General features: G+C 42.6%; 1 protein-coding gene across 1 annotated transcript; it reads left to right on the top strand.

Moving 5' to 3' along the window:
* Positions 1-1,765: 1,765 nt before the first annotated feature.
* LOC103315750 (PAX-interacting protein 1) lies at positions 1,766-17,328 on the top strand. The gene is made up of 6 exons (XM_031924479.2): positions 1,766-1,972; positions 13,325-13,515; positions 14,115-14,922; positions 14,992-15,108; positions 15,270-15,479; positions 16,113-17,328. Exons 1-6 carry the CDS (start codon positions 1,949-1,951, stop codon positions 16,443-16,445), a joined length of 1,683 nt encoding a protein of 560 aa, XP_031780339.1. The 5' UTR covers positions 1,766-1,948; the 3' UTR covers positions 16,446-17,328.
* The last annotated feature ends 52 nt before the right edge of the window (positions 17,329-17,380 follow it).

Here is a 17,380-nt window from a genome sequence, read left to right on the forward strand (position 1 = left end):
ATCCTCCTACTGAAAAATGTCCCTCATCTCACGTGGCCTCCGTATAAGCTGTAGTTCAGCAAAAAGAATGAGAGAGGGATGTATAAGAGCTAGGAGGGATACTTATTACAAGCGCGGCGTGCAGCACGACGGTGTATGTTTGAATCAAATATTGGCGGTCGACTGCAGCGAGCAAACGAATTGCGCCTGTGGTTTTGAATTTTCTTTGGAGTGGATTTTTAATCCAGAATGATACGACGTCTTAATTTTCTATCTAGCAGGCAACTGAATGTGACATTAGTTTTGAATTTTCAAACCAGCAAGGGAATGTAGTTCAGGCGGAAAGTTGTCTCCAATGTCTTGATACTATGGAGATAAGACTGTGTATAGACAGGAACGAGAATTGAGTTCCTGCGGTGTGATCCGCATATGTAGGAAATTCTTGTCCGGATGGCCGTTAATCCGGACGAGGTTCCAGTCTGTATTTTGAGTGACATTTTGGAAATTTGCATATTTGCGTAAAAGCATTTCATAAGCCACCCGCAGTACTGGGTATGGGACAGGGCTCGCGGTTTCATTTTTTTTTTTTTTTTATCGATACCATCGTCACTTTAAACGTTATTATTAGCTACCACGTGTATGGGATTACGTAATGCTATGTGTGTATCTGTTCCAAAACTGAATTCGTTTTGAGCTGTCTTGATGGAGAGGATCGTTTATTGAAAAAATACAAATAGCGTCGTTTTAAAATCGATTATGGCGCAGACAAGCCGATGAAAGAAGTTTCTACTTCGTTATATCACCGAGAGGTGTATAGCGGTAGTATTGTCAAACTGCGCTTAATATGCAGCGGCTGTCAGTCGCAGGTTGATGTACCGTATAGGCATTGCATAGAAATGTTAATCTCCCCTTTTAACATTCATCGCAGGAGTGTGAATCATGATTTTTTACGTATGGCTCGTGGACGTGCATAGGAAGTCTATACTGCATGAGCTGAGAATTTCGACTTCCTCTCGCTTGACGCTTTGAATCTTCTGGGTATTATACTCGTCACTGACTTTTTCTTTATAACAATCATTTTACTTTTGACAAATATACACCACTCTAAGATGTGCAAGCTCAATATTTCGGAAAAAGAAAAAATTACCCCCGGTAAATCTGAGATGCACGACGTTCCTGACAAAATTACCATGTATAGGACATATAGCTATACAAATTACACAAATTGGAGACAACTTCTTCTTGAAATTCGTATGATTTGCAACGACGCAGTAGGGACAATTCTCGCCGTTTAAGTACACTTCGCGTAGAAATAAACAATTTTTTTCTAATTCAAAACAATCGTGAAAATCAATGGTATAAAAAAAAAAAAAATAAAAAAAATTTCGTCGCACCATCAAAAGAGCAAAAATCAGCATAACCGAGCAAACGTTCGCAAACGCACGAGAGGAAGGCTGCCATCAACCCAGGTAATCAAATCCACACCTATACACACGTCCCAAAGACCCATCGCCTCATCTCACCGGCAATCCTTCGAAAATCGTCGTAGAAAACAACGAATAAATTCGCATCCATACACCTCTCCTGTCTTTCTCTTCAGCTCTCGGACCTTGTGTGCAGCGTAGATCTCCGGACGCGCGCGAGCCAAGCTCGAAGGAAAGTCGAGCGGCTTATACGCGGGCGGCGGGAGAAAAAGCAAGAAGGAGAGACCTCAGCTCGGAGAGGAGGGCCGGACAGTATCGCCAGTCCGGGGGGATATAAGTATAAGAAGTCGGGACTGCGGCGTGCCCCGAGCTAGTAAGGGAACACCGTATACCACACGCGCCACGCGAGAGGCCTACTACATACGTTTATGTGTATACACGCAGCAGCTCGGTACCACACCCATACATAGATATACAGGCGTATTCGTATCCGAAGTGCGGGTATATATATATATATATACACCGGAGGACTGCGGAAGGAAGCGATGACCTTACGCATTGGGACGATCGTAAGTACAGTGTGCTGATGTGTGGACGAATTTTGAATTTCCCGCGCTTACGTCCGACGAGTGATGTACGATATAGTAACGCTTGTATGGTAGGTTTGTATACACAGTGCAGGGGATGGGTTTCTTATAGGTATACAAAAGTGATCTCGCTGTTGATTGTGCGGTGATTTTTTTCTCATTCACTAATTCCCGATTAAGAACGCAGTGCCCGCGTATGAAGCATCCCGATCAAGGAGGCTAATATCCAGCCGACGAAATTAATTTTCTGATTAGCGCGGGCTTTTCAAAATCGGCCGCCTCTAATTACTCCGCGCAGCTAAACAAAAGCCGCGCGAGCTTTCACAACGGCGATTATGGCAGCGCGCGCGTTTCAAAATCTCTCTCATTGTCATTTTTCGATCGTTTGTTCGGCCGCCGCCGCCGCGATTATCATCTCCGCGAATTATGCTCGCCGGTCCAATTCTGATTACAAAGTATGCAAAGCGAACCCGAGCCACGACGACGACGACCGGTCCTTGATATTACGCAATGTTCGAGCGCTGCGGCCGCTTTTTGACTTTCGACTAATCTGAATATTAAATTATTATGTCGAGCGCGTTATTTTCACGCGTATATATATATATCATATAAACCTCATGCATTATTGAATACGACAGATATACACATACACAATGTGATTTATGTAACACCTGAGAGAGAATTTCTTTTATGCTTTCTTCGTTAAGATAGTATCATTACGTAAAAGTAAAGCGCGCGCGCGCGCGGCAATACGATCTATATAGATAGACAAGACATCGCCCATAGTGCTCTGAGCGTAAATATTTGTGAAGGATTTTATGCGGTCTTTTTTCTCTCGGATCAATATCGCTGTGTGTGTGTGTGTATAGAATCGTTTCTCGATGTCGAGGACTTTTTTCACGAGGAAGTTGCGTTATAATGAGTATTATTTAAGTGAATGCTTTCCTGCGACTTGATTTTTACGACTGGTCTGTGTTCTATGCCTCGACTTATGTATATCGATACAACGTTTCAATGCGAATTCCTCGGGCTGGAGTGTAGGTATGTTATGGGTATGTACTGCTGCAGTGGGTATATGTGCAAGGAGAGGCGTTGACGTTTTTGTCTACTAAGGATAATGAAAATTAGCTGCAAAGTCACGACATTGTGACATCGACCTATTCTACTACTGTGCAAATATTCCGCGGACTATTATTCGTAATTTTCGGTGGAAGGAATTAAGAGACAAAATTATAGTCGTTGACTACGCGGTGCAGTAGAGTAAACAAATTAAAAGAATCAAAAGTATAAATACAGGTTGAGCATTACAACAATAAAACGACTGCGCGAATTATGAAATTGACCGAACTCATATATATCGACCCAGTTATAACCTTTTGCGTAACGCCTTATTTTGATGAAAAAAATACGTTCACGGACGACAAACCAGTCTACTTTTAAAAATCCAGTGCGTGAGAAAATTACGTGTTTAAACATCGCGATGTAATAATCATCAATCCGTACTTGAAGATAAAACGCATTGCGCGTATTACATCCTTGCACAACCCAGCTGTAAACATTAATTTCGCATTAAATTTCGTCGTAAATTGCTCCTACACGCGACGAGTCGACGCATCGCCGAGTAATATATGAGTTATATATCTATACGACACACAAAAATAAGGGATATTCGCCGATGGTCAAAGAAAAGCCGGGAATTTCGTCATTCGCAAACCGGCTGTCTATATACATTCGTCCGCAGCGTACTTGCAATAGCTACTCTTAACGCTCCGGTGGTTCTGTTTGTGTGTCGGCTATGTTTGCCTGGATAATCGAGCTAGATATTTTTAGATAGTATTCTTTAGATAAAATTCTGCATAATACATCCAATAAAACATATAGTAATGGCAACTGGGGAAAATCGCCGACGAAGCAATTGTATAAGGGCAGCGAAGAATCCGGATCGCCGGCGTTTACGCACATGAGAGAATGAGTTGCGCAAGCATCAGCTCGTCGGGCGACTTTTAAACGTATATATGTGTGTATAAATTACATAAAAGTCGCAGTTTCTTTTCCGCGCTTCCGCGGGAGAGGAGACGAAAATTCGAAAACAGTATCCCGCGAAACGGGAAGCGACTATATAGCTACATACGCGCGAGTCGAAAGTGTCTTTAACGATCACTTGCTGTAGTAGAATGCTTTTCTAAATCAGATTTTTGCGGGCAAACTCGTTCTCGCCAGTCAAATTTCAAACGGGTTATAATTTTCGAAATTATTCCATATCGCTTCGAATTCGAACGCGCGGTTCTCCCGTGCATAACGAGTGTGCAGCGCATAAATTAGCGTTTCTCGCGCAGTTTTACGTGCGCAGCTTTTTTCTCTCACGAGCGTACATAAAATAATAGGAAAAGTTTCGCTTTCACGGTCAAGATCAGCCGTACGCGCGATTCGTCGACCTACTTGCGTCTTCGCCGAAGCGTCGGCGTTTTCTCACGTTTATCGCAGCGAAACACGCGCGCCTGATTAGCCTTTTTCTCCCGTTCGATGTGTTTGAAATTTTTTTCAAATTTTAATACGCGAGCAAAGCTACTCTCCCGTTCGAATGACGCAATTCGCGAACGTTCCCCCGATTTGGAATCATTACCAAAGTGCATAAACATCCGAACTTGAACTTCGGTATATGTAATTGGCAGTGAGAGACTCTCCGCATTATACGCGAGTTTTCTCCCATTATACACACTTTCGCATTATGAATCGCCGCTCACAATGCGGCTGCGGGAAATAATTGCCTCTCATCAGTGAATTTTCATCGTGTTATGCACAATAATAGCATGTACCTATATAGAAAAATAAGCTGTATAGTGGAGAACTCAAAACTCTCCACTATACAGCTGCGATAAAACGAAAAGCCTCCTCTGTAATTGTAACGTGTAAGAGCCGCCGTAAACCCGGGAGGGGGGGGGGAAGAGACACACGCATACCTTCTCGCTAGAACACAGCAGCAGAGACAGAACGGAAAAAGGCGTGTGATCGGACTCTCGTGGAGCGCCGATACGGAAACGAAATTCTTCGACATGTCGAGCACTTTCACCTTCTGTTCGCGCAGCACCAGCAGCTCACATACTACTAGGAGCGAGAAAAGAGAGCGTTTGCTCCCGTGGCATGTATATATATATATATATATAACGCGTTATAGTAGTGCGGCCAGTCGGCTATATACATCGAATGCTTTTATGTCTTATATCTGGTGTGCTGACCGGCATAGCGTAGCATACACCGAGTTCGTGAAAATTGACTTTCGCGGGAGTGTGCATAGCTGCGGGAGATTTTTCAGCCGAGGTATAATGAGAGTCTGAAGTTTTACTCTACTGTTATTACCGATCGCCGATGATTTCTTTCTGGCATTGATTCGCCCCGACGATTATCGGCGAGTTTCGCCTTGAGAAAATTCTTTTTTTCGCGTCGAGATACACATAAAAATTAATAATAACGCACGCATGCGCTTTTAAGTATAAATATACCCGCAACTTTTGACCTGAATCTCAGACTCGGTAGCGGCAGCTTGAGGCCAAAGCATTTCCATCGGCCGGTATCTACACGCTGGTCACTCGTCGTTGCGCCGCAAACACTCCCCAGCTACGAGAGCTGCATTCCCGCGCTCTGTTGCTATATAACATTGAAATCCGTTGTTCGCCAATGCAGGCGCAGCGGATTCGCGGAATCGGCTCGAGCCGTTGAATAATTGCTACGGAGAGGCCATTAATGGTGTAATTGGGGGATGAGAGGAATTTTTTACGAGAGGGAGCGCGAAATTTTTCACTCGAAATTGGACGCGGTTGGCCAATGGAATTGCGCCTAATTCGGATAAGGGTATGCGTGTACGATATTTTATTGTTCGAGAGAGAGAGAGAGAGAGAGAGAGAGAGAGAGAGAGAGAGAGAGAGAGAGAGAGAGAGAGAGAGAGAGAGAGAGAGAGAGAGAAATTGCTTCATCGCTTCTAATTGCCGAGATTTGCTTCTTTTATATGCAAGTGTTCGCGTGAGATAAACGTAAACACGGATTTGATTTATTTTAGAGGCGGGTTACGTAAAACGATGATAAAACCGATTGGATAATTTACACCGTACGTCGTGATGCTCACCGGCGTTAAGTAGAATGATTCCGGCATTGACGAGACAGCTTGTTTGATGAACTCTAGCTTCTCTCGAGTTATTTAATCAAATCGCTTCGCCGAGGCTTTCCAGTAAAGAGGTCGGAATTTTACTCCCGATAATGTACACCCGGCTCTCGGACAATGGGATACACTTTGCATATAACTATATAGATAACTAGTATAGATAACTCCAAGAATTTTCACACAAAACATCTGGCTTCGCCGATCTGAACTTGACTTCGAGATTAAAAATTTCGAATGAACAATATGGTATTTTCGCACTTGAAACAAAAATTACAATTTACGAGCTTTACATAACGCATGCGCACAGCACTCGGATGCGTCCAACCGGTTTCTCGCGCCGTTCTTCCTTACAAGGAATCGTCGCGCGCGACAAGTGAACGTTTGCACAAAGTTCGTTAAACTTATGTAAAAGATCGGCGCCGTGTATTTTTGCCAGACGTTTGTTAACGTTTACACGTACATTTGATTTTGAAAGTTTTCGCGCGAAGCATATGGAAGCTGGTCTCTAATACACATCGACGATCGCCATTAAGTTTCTAGCCGCAAGTCGATCGCGGTATACATATTATTGATGTACTCTCGTCCATATACTTTGAAAACGTCACGGGATCCTTTCACTTTCATGGACATCGCCGTTTCCTGCAAAATTTCTCTGCGTCATGATTTTTCCAATCGCTTTTCGCATCTCTCCCTCCACCCAGAGATAACCTCTGATTACACACTATATTAGTTTTATATTTTTGCCTACATCACCGCCTTCCAATCAAGTTCAAGGCAGAGGGAAATATCGCTCGGTTATGACGCGCAACGAGGCTCATTTCTCGGCATTACCATTCCAAATCACGATGAGAAAAAAAGACCTGAATCTCGGCGAAGTATAGGATTGAAGAAAAAAGAAAAGAATAGAAGGACGCAATGATATACGCTCGAGGGTAATTACATAGACCGGACTATTTTCAGCTGGTATCATCGAGATACTGGCTCTGAAAGTGCAGTTGGAGAACAATTTCCTACAGGGCCCGAGGCTCGGTCCGCTTCACGCTGTGTTGGCTTCGATCGGCTAGTAGTTTTCACGACCGGATATACCGTGTAAGCGGTAACATTGAATTGTTCGTTGGAGATTTTTAAAATTCAACTGTGCGCTATGGAATGTACAGAGCGTTGTAAATAGAAAATTTTTGCCTCCGAATAAGTCATTGACGGATTTACGCGCGTGCGTGTGACTGATGGAAAGTCGAGGCTATTATTTACGAGCTCCATACGTCGTCTCCGCGTCGAGTTCCCTATAATGAGATGAAATCGTATCGAGATTTTACCGCAGCGATCGTTAAATTAATCAACGCCGAGAGTTACTATCCCGCGGTGAAAATTCTTCGACTCTAGAAAAAGTCTATCGCTGAGAGCGAAACTATGCAGCCGTTATTAGCATTGTCTATACATGTACAATACCGCGCTTTCATCCCCGCGTCTATTAGCATAGCTGACTCATTGTGACGTTCAATCAATGCGAGCGAGTTTTTTCGATTTCCTCTCTCCCATATGCCGCGGCGATGACGTTCCGCAAAAACGAGATCCTGAATGGAGTAGTTCGGTAAAAGAGTAGCTCGATAAAATTTTGCCGGAAAAAATCGGCGCAACTATACAGTTATGCTAATGTTGCAAAGTCTCTGCAGAGGTATGCGCGTAATACGATATACCCGCCGACGAGTCTTTGTTGTATCTAATCCGAGATCGTTTAGTCATTTTTTGTCGGGCCTAGAAACCCATTTTTTTTTTTCTTATATAGGCTCGACAATTACATCGACGACTTCATCTCTCGGTCTAAACAGCCTTGATTGGACTATTGAATCTCGATGTGTGATCAGAGAACCGGAGCTTGATTTGTTTTTTTTTCTCGTTATTAATAAGGCCGGATTAGAGGTTGAGAAATTTTGATATCTGCAGAGGGCGTTACATAAACCCATAATCGGCTATCGAAATGTAGGTGAACGCCGGTGATGCGTATGCCACATGTATGTATACGTACAAAACTACTGCACAATACGGTCCCTTTGTTTTTGAGCAGCAAAAGGTCAGCGCACTGATAAGAGTGTTGTGCAATATGAAAATCGTAAATATATGTTACTCTCTCTGGCAAGAGAAGCGGTTAATAGTTATTGCCGGTATTTTGCGTTAGCCGAAAATTGTGAGGCTAATTGCATATATACGGCGAGCTGAGGTGTTTACACTTTATGGAGGAAACGAGAAGAATTTTTAATCGTCCTGCGCGCAGCGAACTGGGTGTGCGCAGTGAATTTTTACAGCCGAATTACAGGAACAGCTTTTAATGGCATCGAGAGAGTAGAAATTTTCCCATGATATTCGTGTAATAAGTTTTCATTAAGTAAGTGCCAAGAGACCGGCATTTTCGCGCTTCCCCTTTTACACATCAGAGGCAAACGTTCCGAGCCATCGATTAAAGACATCATAAACGTGATGCAAAGCAATTATACAGAAAATTGACACGTCTCGCGACTAGTTATATCGCAGTAAATCGGCTGCGGCGAAATACCGATTGTGATCGTCGCAGCGATCGCCTTGACCTCTCAATTACCCGCTTAAATAGGCGTCGACGCGGTGTAGAATCGACTCCCTCGATAAGATCTTGAAAATATGGCACATCGTTTCGTAAAAAGAAATTTGTTCGTTACGTAATAACCTGCACCTTCAAATGAGTTGTTTACACGATGCTCAAAAGGCAGAGTCCCTTAAAAAGCAGATATGAGCGAGGACCTCTCTATCGCGTGTGTGGGGTTATTGCTTCATTGCATATTTATAAATTTTTTTCTAAAAGAGAATTGGCCAGGTAAAAGTATAAATAATTATTCGAGAAAGTCGCGTGTGCGTATGTTCAACGAGTCATTGCTGCGGAGAGCTTCAAAGGAATATAACACGCGCAGTTTCTTACAAACGGATGTATTCTCCTCTCGAGCGTGAAGTTAAGGTGAAAGAAACGTTGAGTTATGAAGACGAGCCGGCAAATTAATTTTTTTTCGAGACACCCGATAAATTAGCTGTAACGAAGACGGTTTTTTTGAAAAGCTTTCGAATATCGTTTTGGAGAAGCTTTGCTACTTCGAAAGAAAGCAATGGCATATTTTGCAAGGTATATTTTGCCATGCACACGTGCGGGTCGTTTGTGTTCGCCCTGAGCCACGGCTTTCGTAACTTCTATATCCCACAACGAGAGTTTATTACTGTCCGATTTTCAGCGTAGAAAGTCGCGGTCCCTTTTTCCAAACCTTCTTCTCGATCAATCAATCACAGACCCGCGCAGGAGCCGGCAATTAATTTTCAAAAATCATAAGATATCAATTTGGACACATCCTGCCTCGTAGCATCAATTTTGACGAAAGCAAGTATTAAAGCAACCCGAGCAACAAGCCGTCACTAATTAGCAGTCCAACGACACCATCGACTATATCTACCTCGAGCCGCATCCCGTTCACATAATCACTTGTTCAGCCCGCTCGCAGTGAAAGTTCACGTGAACCTTCGATACTCTCCTCCGAAATTTACAGCCGGTGCAGCGGCACGCGTTTCCAGGTCACGCAAAAAAGCCCCCGATTCGAACGAAGAAAAAAGAATCCGGCGACTATACACACGCTTCATTACGTCAGAGCTACCGAAGGAGCCGCTCGTAAAAAAGAAATTTCGACACTCGCGGCGATCCTGATGCGTAAATAGTAAGTATATAACATTCCCGAGGCGACGAAATTATAGCATCGAAAGCTGCACCTTTCGCGCGTTTTCTCTCTCTCTCTCTCTCTCCGTCGTTGGCGCTGTTTTTTTTTTCAATTTCGTTTTCTTTTGTTCCGCCGACGCGCACTTCTCATGCGTGTCGCGCGACGGTTTATGATTTGAATGGCAAATTACTCGGTGTATGGTGTCGGGGATTTTTGCACGTAGGTCGTGCGTCGTGTGTGTATAGAGGTTCCCATGCAGCGATGATGGCTTTTTTCAATGGGTTATGTCATTCCGAGAGGTGTGGCCGAGCAAAGCGTTGTTCGGGAGGAGTTTCGGGGTAAATTAATCAAGTGATAGCGGAGTCGATCTTGCGAAATAGTTGTTGCAAAGTTTTTACAAGTGCCTTTTTATTCGAGCTTCGATTCGAACAAGTTCAGCTGAAAACTACTTTCGAAATGTTGTAAACTTGAAATGGGTAGGTACTTGTCACACGGCTATCACTTATATGGTTTTGGTAAAAATAGAAAATTCAAGACACCGTGTGGATAATAAGATATACTTTTTAGTGCGATTTCAGAGTAACACATTTGGGTCGAATGAAACAGGTATAATACATCGAGCCGAGATAATTATTTATTAGCCTTTCGTTATAATGGGTATAATGACTGTAGATGTCAATCACGAGTCAGTCAACGAGTTCTTTGTGTGGTTTCTGATTTTAAAATACGAGGCGTACATTTGCAAGCTTTAAAAAATGTGAAAATGAAAGAACCGTTGAATCAAGTACACACGAAACAGTTAACTTTTACACAACTCTTTTCAATAAATTCTACGTTTACCTTAATACATCAGTTCATCAGACTTTGACATAAGCGACGAAATCTATCTGCAATATATCAATTTTTTTACGTTATCGCTTTTCGGAATAAACATTGCTCACTTAAACAAACTGCGAATGTAAACTAAAAACCGATCGCCGCTAAAATTCTCCGTGTTTCTGGCCAGCGACGATAGGTGGCGCACAGGCACTTTCTCGTTTCCCCTTATCTTAGTGTCATTCAAGCGACTAGCTCATCACTCACACACGTATGGTCTGTCAAACTAGTTTGTCGATACGGTTGAATGAGTGAAAATTATTCATTAATCCGCTGTTTTTTTTTAACAGCCTGCGAAATTTTTCCTAATTGCGTTGATGAAAGATTTTATGATTAATCGCAAGAAATGTAAAAGCAGTTTGTTTCGCTGCGAGCATAGCGTAAACGATCCGTTCTAGCCGCAAAAAAGTAGAGCATTATTAAACTTCTGTTTTTGTAATTAAGAGATGCGGATAAATTAGCCGAAGCCTAGCGAATTGCTTATAAGGCAGGAGAAATGTTAGTTTTTGTTGCGGTGCAATGCTTGATACACTCACATTTAAAAATGTAATGCGATAATTAATTGTTAAAATTTTTGAAATATTTGAATGCGTCACTTTATTATTATCTTTTGTGAAACTTGACATCCTGTATCGAATGTCGAGTTAATGAACAACCGGATAATAACAAATACCGCATACACTACAATGAATAGTATAACATGCTATAGTACGTATGGTAAATTCATTTATGCCCTAAAACTTTCATCTAATAATAGATCAATTACTTTATGTACGATCGGGTAGCAGTTCCCTCGCAGCTCAGATTTCACTCGAATTTGCACATAAGGAAAATCCGATGCACGCCATATACAATTATAAAGAAAGTTGTAATGCAGATATAAATGAGCCCACGTAATACGAAGCTGTAAAACTTAAAAACACGCATCATACTTAAATTAATCCTGGTAATAAATAAAAACGTAACGTAAATCACTGCGGGTTATTATTTTGATTGTATAAAATTGTAACTCGCACTCGTAAACCCTCTTAATTTCCTCATACCATATCAAACTCGAAATAAATCCAAAGCAACATTCACCCGAATTGTTTAAACATCTATTGAGAACGAAAATACGCTCAAGAGAACTGGTGCACTCGACTACCGAACATATAAGTGAAATCAAATATTAGCATAGGATGTTCATCAGATATTCAGAAGACCTTGAACTCCGGTGAGCGAGGTGCGCGCGCGGTTTTCACCGCCTGCAACAAAGCCTCTCGAGAAAGAGAAAAAAACGACGAAAATGCTTGTGTATCCTTTTCTTATCCGACGCGAATCGTTTTGTGTTTCTGCTGCTCCCTCTTAGAACTCGAAAATTTGAATCTCAAGCGCATTTTTACAGCGAATCGAAAGGAAACTAAAATTTCTTAATGTATACTAGTACAGGACACTCGTCGCGCATTACCAATCGACGAAAAGAAAACACCATTGGAAGCCATCCAAAGACGAACGAAAGTGCTTTCCTAATTCGCCAGAAATTCGCGGAACCATCGACTCTGCACACGTGCGCGTACACACCCATACGCGACTCGACTGCGCGAACTCGACAAAAAAAGAGAACAAAAATATGCCGAGAGGGATCACTTTTACCGAACGTTTTCATTAACCTGCTTTTGTCGTCGTCGTTGCTTTCTCTCACACGTGCATCTCGAGTTTCGTATTTGTCCGCACTTTTGCTTTCCACGTACACTTTCGATCTTTCTTTCTTTTTTTTTCTCGTCTTTGCGATTTACGCACTTTGCGCGATGTCGTAAGGGAAAAAACGACGTGTATATCAAGCAAAGCAATATGGTCGCTGCTGTGTTTGCGCTGAGATACGGCTTTTGGCTGGGTATTATGATGAAAATTTGCATTTTATTGTCTATCGATCACTGCTGCTTCGGCTGTTTTTTTTTTTTTTTTTTTTTTAATAAGAGAGTCCCTGTAACTACGTATTAATATGTAAGTAAAAAGGCTGGGGTTTAACAACAACTTTTTCGGCCACTTAGATGTTTTATGCTTTTCGTTACAATATCTCCAGGCTGGGAGACAAATTGATGTGTTTGCGTCATACTAGACGGGCTAAGAGTTCGTAACTGTCGCTCATTAATAATTAGCTACGGGCTTTGAATGCTAATTTCGAGACATTCAGGTGTAATATTTTATTTGCATACTTGTAATTGCTTATTAAATTCGTTGGTATTTTACAGTATTCTTTCAAGCGATAGGCGATTTTTCCACTGTTTAAATAAGCTTCACTGCTTTTCCAAAGATTACGATGATTTATGCTATTGATAAGCCACGTTATATACAATATCTTATTGTATATCAGGCATATTTTTTTTTTACATGATAAAACTCGCAGCAAATTTCGCCATCAGCAACCTTGAACTCACACCATCACACGAGCCAGCACCGCTATTACAATCCATTACACCTTTCAAGCTCCTAATTTCCTCTCCTCCTGCGCGAGCCTTCCCCCTTTTATAATTACCTCTCGCAAAATAATGCATCTCAGCCTCAAGGTCTAATTCTTTCTTCCTTTCTCATGTGCAGTTGCTGATATGCTGCGCCGGCTGTGTCCTGGCGCAGTACGGCGGCGACGGCGGACACACGCCGCCGAAGAAGCCTCTGCTGATACCCGGAGCCAGACGGATCAAGCAGCCCGTGGCTTCGCCGAGAATATCCAGTCCGTCCTCCCAGACGAGTATCATTAATCAGAGATTTCGACGACCGATACCCATAAAGTAAGTGCTGCGAATATATATAGCTATTGTTATGCGTGCCTAAGTGGAGATCGGCTTCAATTAAGATTTTAATTAAATTTCTCGACTAATAACAATGAGATGGATTTTTTTCGTTCTTCGTCGTCGTGTATGGAGGATATTAGACGTAATGCTTTGGGAGATCGTTAAAGTTGTGCGCTGGACTTATATAGTCGTGGGTGTACAGCTCTCGCGGCGGTTTTAACGAGTGTCCGTTTTATTAACTCTCGGCGACTGCGCGGATTATGTAAGGTCTGAGTTTGAGAGAGAGAGAGAGAAAAATGCAGATTGATCGCGTCCGAAATCGAAGCCGAGTAATTGTACGTGTGCTGCAACTGTATGTGGGATTAATGTACCTCGAGAGAGAAAAGAGAGTTAAAAAGCGTTATTAATTCGTTGATATCTATTATTCTTGATTCACAGTGAAACCGGTAACACCGGTATTAGTCTTTCGAATCTGTACATTGAATTCACGGTTGTTTAGCTACATTACAATGTTGATCGTTAACCCGAAGATATGGCATCAAATTGGTAACATGGAATCAAATCACCTAATAAAAATTCAATCATCTTTATAACAGCAGACCACGACCGTCGATCGAGTCGATCCCGGAGTTGCCGGTCTTCACCTCAGGAATCCGCGGCTCTCGGCCATCGTCGGCGATCAACCTTGAGCAGAACGACGAGCCGTCGTTACCGATCCAGACGATCCAGCAGCCGCACATAGTTCACGCTCAGTCGATCGGCTTACCGCACTCGCTGCTCCAGAAGCCCGAGGTCAAGCCGGTCAACGAGGAGAACGAGAAGGACGAGGACGTAGTCCAGGTGATCGCCAACCTTGGCCAGGTATCGACTTACGGAGCTCAGGGCAACCTGCTGACACCGACCCCCTTACCCCTGGCTGTATCGACGGTCAGTGCTTATGGCCAACTTCAATCCGAGCGACAACAGGAGAACAGGCATCACGACAGACAGCAGGAGCAGAGGCTAGGCGAGAGGGTCGAGGAGCAGAGACAACATGACAGGCAGCACGAACAGAGACAACACGAGAGACAACAGGAGCTCAGACATCACGATCTGAGACAGCAGAATAGACCGCAGGGTAACTTTCCGACACCGGCCCCCTTACCCGCGGCTGTACCTACGGTCGGTGCTTACGGGCATCTTCAGTCCGAGCGACAACAGGAGCACAGGAATCACGACAGACAGCAGGAGCAGAGGCTAGGCGAGAGGGTCGAGGAGCAGAGACAACATGACAGGCAGCACGAACAGAGACAGCACGAGAGACAGCAGGAGCACAGACAGCATGATCAGAGACAACAGGAGAGGCAGCAGGAGAGACTGCAGGACAGGCAGCAGGAGAGACAGCATCAGCAACAGGATAGCATGGTAAAAATAGTTTTCACTTATTAATATCTTGATGATTTTGATAATTATTGATCAAAAATTAATTTACAGGGAAGACAGCTGGAGCAGAGACAACAGCAAGAGCAACGACTGCAGCAACAGGTTCAAGCGATTCAGTACAGGCCCGCCCAACAGATCGCCAGGTCGTCGGCTAATGTCATTGATCAGGTCAGTTGAATACTTTTTCTGAACACTGCATAAGATAAAAGATCGGTAAAAAATCGGTTATGACTTTAATTGCACCACAAGACAATATCACAAAAAACCATCTCTGACAAACGCGTACATCATTTAACGAGTGAACAACAACCTTTCTTCGTATTGTACAGGTCCATCAAGTGATCGCGCCGGTGCAGTACAGGCCGCAAAAACCTGCCAGGCTTCAGAAGCAGCAACAGCAGCAGCATCACTCGGAGCGCAACGAGTACGACATCAACGAGGCTCGTCCGGTTGTCAAGCAGAGGGCTCAGGTGGCGCCGAAGAAGTCCAAGCCACACTCCGACTACTACGAGGGAAGGACCAAGAAACCCGTCGCTCAGGTATTATGACTTACATAAACGTTTTTATCGACGGCTTAATAAATAGTGCTGTCCGATAACCGAGTGTCGAGTTTCATTCGAGAAGTATCGATGGATTTCCTGATACATCGTTGTTCAGGCATTTTCAGAATATTAATGTCAATACTTACGCAAGATACGCACGCACGACCGTAAACACGAATGAATTGCTTACTCAAAAGATAATCAAGTGTACTTAGCGCGTCAAATATTTTGTTGGATAACAGTAGAGCGTATTTTAACTCTTATTTACACACTACTGTGCGTATCATAGTAAAACTTTCATAAATGTGGGACAATCCGCGGCATGATGAACACAACGATTCTGTCAGAGTTCCGCTTTCGTGAGTTACGTAAATTGCAAAACTGCAGGTGTTAAAAAAGACGCTTTTGCGAAACCGTCGGCCGCTCGAGCAAATCGTATAAAAATCTCGGATGATTTTCTTATCGATTCTTCTATACAAACGCCTACTCCGTGCACTTTTCTCCGCGAGCGAGCACACTCAAGTATGAGACATTGATCGATCCTTATCTACGGCATACCTTTACAAATACTTAGTAAAATAAATTATTGCAAAATTAAAAAAAATTAACCACACACCCTCGAACCCTCAGGTGATAAGGCGCTACCGCGAGGAAACAGCCGACGGCTCGATAATCTGGGGCTTCGAAAACGACGACGGTTCCTTCAAGGAAGAAATGATCGGTATCGACTGTATCACCCGAGGCAAGTACGGCTACGTCGACCCCGACGGTCTGAGGCGCGAGTACACCTACGAGACCGGCATCAAGTGCGACGAAGAGACCCAGCAACAACAGGACCAGGACATCCTCAACACCTTCGTCGACTACCAGGAGAACAAACTCGTGCTGCCAAGCGGCAAGACCATCGACCTCAGCAGTATGGGCAAGAAACAAGCGCGCAGACCCTCTTACAGGAATTTGTAAGGGATTTTTCGACGAGAGAGATTATAAGATTGGAGATGTGCGAGGGAGAGTTTGTGATGGTTTGTTTTTCGAGCGAGGCTCCAGAGCTCGTTATTTTGCATGCCTCGCTTCGCGTGGATATTAATTATACGGATACGCGATTTTTTTTTTTTTTTTTTTTTTTTTTTTATGTACATGATCGAATTTTTGTCCGTGTAAAGTTTTGATCGGCACGTGTAACGATCGATGCGAGGAAGATTATAAATTTTAAAGTCAGAGGTAGAGTTATTATAATGAAGGAAAGCATAAATTATTCGCAAAGCAATGTTGCAATATTCAATTAGTAATTTTTGACGGCCGAAATTGAGATTATGAGATCGCGGAGGTTAATTATATAGTGTGATTATAAGTTACTTTTACATAATAATTCTGTATATTGAAAGTAAATTTTTTAAGTCTTAAGTTATACACGATAAAGTCAAATGAGATTTTGGCAATGAATTTGCTGTAAATTGCCCTACGCCTTTTGTACTTAAAAAGTCTGCCAGATTTCGCCCGAGTTTTTTTTATACATTATACTTAATAAGAATTTTATACACAGTGTATTATATTGGTGCGTATAACGATCGAAACTATTGTGAAAATTATCGCAGCACTCCAGTGTCAGTTTTAAATACTTTAGCAGTAACTGCAGATCATCATCAATGATTTTCGGTCCCAACGATCAAAATCAATTGTCATTGAAGCTTTCCTCGAATTTTCAAAGTGCATTCTAAATCATCATGACCAAATACATAATGATCAATTCGTAAAAAGCGTATAGTGTAGTGTAAGTACTTATAGTTTGTAATTTAAGCTAATATTTGTATTAAATTCGTACAAAATAAAAGTACTCTGTAAAAACAATGAAAAAGTGTTATTTTTTAAAAATAATTTCTCATTGTAAGATTTACCAT

The sequence above is a fragment of the Nasonia vitripennis genome, chromosome 2, assembly GCF_009193385.2.
Source record: "Nasonia vitripennis strain AsymCx chromosome 2, Nvit_psr_1.1, whole genome shotgun sequence".
Classification (NCBI taxonomy): Eukaryota; Metazoa; Arthropoda; class Insecta; order Hymenoptera; family Pteromalidae; genus Nasonia; species Nasonia vitripennis.

Bases quoted from the DNA above. Each gene is read 5' to 3' on its own strand.
- LOC103315750 (XM_031924479.2), top strand. From the start codon at position 1,949: ATGACCTTACGCATTGGGACGATC. The intron at 13,516-14,114 runs GTAAGTGCTGCG...TCTTTATAACAG, and splicing joins CGACGACCGATACCCATAAA to CAGACCACGACCGTCGATCG. The intron at 14,923-14,991 runs GTAAAAATAGTT...ATTAATTTACAG, and splicing joins ATCAGCAACAGGATAGCATG to GGAAGACAGCTGGAGCAGAG.